General features: G+C 49.4%; 1 protein-coding gene across 1 annotated transcript in view; it reads left to right on the top strand.

The window, feature by feature from the left end:
* The window catches only part of LOC107300659 (H-2 class II histocompatibility antigen, E-S beta chain-like), a gene marked incomplete at both ends in the record, with an annotated part of 5,093 nt that extends 3,298 nt beyond the window's left edge, over window positions 1-1,795 (top strand). Inside the window, 2 exons of the mRNA XM_015829966.1 lie at window positions 1,240-1,521; window positions 1,682-1,795. Coding sequence (XP_015685452.1) covers window positions 1,240-1,521; window positions 1,682-1,795 — 396 coding nt within the window. The remainder of the gene's footprint in view (window positions 1-1,239; window positions 1,522-1,681) is intronic.
* Between the last annotated feature and the right edge of the window lie 907 nt (window positions 1,796-2,702).

Raw genomic sequence — 2,702 nt, 5'->3', positions numbered from 1 at the left:
GATTCATATTTATGATGGTCACAGTGTTCAAGGGTCATGTGATCCCCTTCTGCAACCTTTTGACAAGCAAACTTTTGACTTGGCAGGTGGCCAAGTGCTAAGGCGGGACTTCCTTCCCTCCCTCCTTCCTTCCCTGCTTCCCTCTTTCTCATTCCCATCTCCTTCTGAAGGAAGAATTTGAACCCCCCCCTATTTCCCCTCTTCCATATATTCATTGAACAAGGAAAAGCCTCCAGAGACAGAAAAGACAAGCCATTGAGGGAACTAGCTTAAAAAGGCGCATTCCCCTTTAAGAATTAGCTACTGGCTAGAAAGGAAAGTTAAGGAGCGCAGTGGGCACTTAAGGAAGAAAAATAAATGTAGTAAGTACAACTGCTGGCTAAGGCAGCCTCCCCAAATGGCTCCATTCGTAAGTAAAGGAATGCTACAGGCAAAATCCATTCAGGAGAAAAACAAAATCCCTTGCAGCAAAACTTACAGCTAACAATAGCAGAGCAATAGAAGTTAACACAAGACATCAGCCATCAGCCAAATAGAAATGTCCAAACACTCCATAAGAACACAAAGCCCCCGTTGCACAAATCCCAGAACTTCAAAGTCACAAGGATAAGAATCCTTCCACTCTCCATCTCTCTCCGTGCCTCACCTACAGCCAATGCTGTCTTTCTTCATTGCTGCCTTTCTTCATTGCTGCCTTTCTTCATTCCTCTTGGAGGGCAACCCCTCCTCCCTACGTTCCTTGCCTCTTGGTTGCTGCAAGCACATGTGGCTGCTCCAGAAGTTGTAGATCCACTTGTGGCCGGTCTGCTTGATCTCCTCTCCTCTCCCCCCACCCTCCTCCTTCTTTCCATTCCGTGAAGGTAGAGCTGACTCCTCCTCCTCCCAAGGCTGCTTCTTTTTCTCTCTCTTCTTCTCCCGGCCCAAACTGCCTTCTTTTATAGCCTCTCCTATCTCCTCCTTTCTCATGGGGGAGGAAATTCCTTCCTTCCTGGGGTGTTTCCAGTATTTATTCCTGTTGGACTTGTGCAATTTGATGATGGAAACTGATCCCAACCAGGAAAGATTTATGTTTTTCCATCTTTCAGGATCCCATTTAACTTCTTGCTGCAATTTGCTTTGGAAGTGACTTAAAACAAATAATATTTTCAGAAGTGAAAAGGGCTCTTGGCCTGAACTAACCAACTTGGTCTCCTGTTCTGGCCCCTCCTGTGTCTCCCCCATGTCCCTCCTCCCTTCCAGCCAAACCCACCGTCTCCATCTCCCCCACCAAGCTGGATCCCGCTTCCCCAAACACCATCCTCCTCTGCACCGCGAGGGGCTTCTACCCTGTGGAGATCAAGGTCCGGTGGCTGAAGAATGGGCGGCCGGAAGAGGAGGGCGTGGCCTTTGGGGAGGAGCTCCAGAATGGAGACTGGACCTACCAACTCCAGGTGATGCTGGAGACCCAGCCCCAGCGGGGGGACGTCTACACCTGCCAGGTGGAGCACGCCAGCCTGGAGGCCCCCATCACCGTCCAATGGGGTGAGCCCCTCTCCTCCATCTCCTCCTGGTCTGGGGACCCCATCCTGCCCTGAGAAGGGGGGAGGGACCCTCCCTGTGGGGGGAGCTGGGATGGACCCTCCTGGGGGGGGTAGCTGGCCCTGATCTTCCTACTCAGGGGAGGCTCCTTCTCCTTCCCCAGAGCCCCGTACCTCCAACTCTGCCAAGAGCAAACTCTGGACGGGGATCGTTGCAGCCGTGATCGGGGTGATCTTCTTCACCATGGGGCTTTCCCTCTACCTGAAGAGCAAGACAGGTGAGTCTGGGGGGCTGGATGAGAGGTTGTGGGGAGGGGACCATCCAGGGGAGGCCTCTCAGCAACCTTAGCAGATGGCAAGGAGGGTCCCCTGGGAAATTTGCTTGGGAAATTCTGTTCTTTAAGAGTCAACTGTATAAGTGAGCATCCTGCAACCTATTATGGGCTGTCAATGGGTAGGTGGACATTCTGAGTCCTCCAGCAAATGAAGGGTCCTGATTGGCTTTTTTTCTCCTTTCAGCAATTCCCATCCAGCCTCCTGCAGGTGAGTTTCTCCCCAAGTTATAGATGTTTATTTAACATTCGTTAATTGTTCCTTTTTTTTAATGTGCCTGAACAATACCTCCTTGCTGTGGATAACACAATTTTTTGAAATTTTGGGCAGCTTTTCATTACAGAGACCTGAAAACAGTGCAATCAAAAACAAACACACAAACACAAACACTAAAGGATGTTTCTAGGTTTTGGGAAATTGCAAAAGAGAAGAGAAGTCTCCTTGTGAAAATTTCACACAATTTCTGGCAAAGGAACACCCAGCTTTGCTACCACTCCCCATCCTGGCCCCATCTTCTTTCTTAATATGAAACATCTGGGGGGGGGAAGCCTCCTTTCTTGATTAACCCCCCAGTTAAGTCAATTGGGAAAAATTCCATAAGCCTCTGGAGATGAATTGCTGGTCCTTTGCATCCTTTTCCACTTTGAAAAAAAGGGGGGGCACTCCCTCACTTTGTTCCTACCTATCAACCAGCCCCCTGCAATGTGGGCCTGTCTGGGGGGGGCGGCTGAAAGAGAGGAATAACAAGTTATTTACACTGAAGGTTTCACTTTATTTTCTAACTTTCTTCCCCGTCTCTTTTTTTCTACAGCACTCATGAATTAATCCTGCCTTCCTTCCTGATTCCTGATG

This window comes from Protobothrops mucrosquamatus, unplaced genomic scaffold (assembly GCF_001527695.2).
Source record: "Protobothrops mucrosquamatus isolate PMUCROS unplaced genomic scaffold, P.Mucros_1.0 scaffold7837, whole genome shotgun sequence".
NCBI lineage: Eukaryota > Metazoa > Chordata > Lepidosauria > Squamata > Viperidae > Protobothrops > Protobothrops mucrosquamatus.
This window is presented reverse-complemented; position numbering and strand designations above follow the sequence as displayed.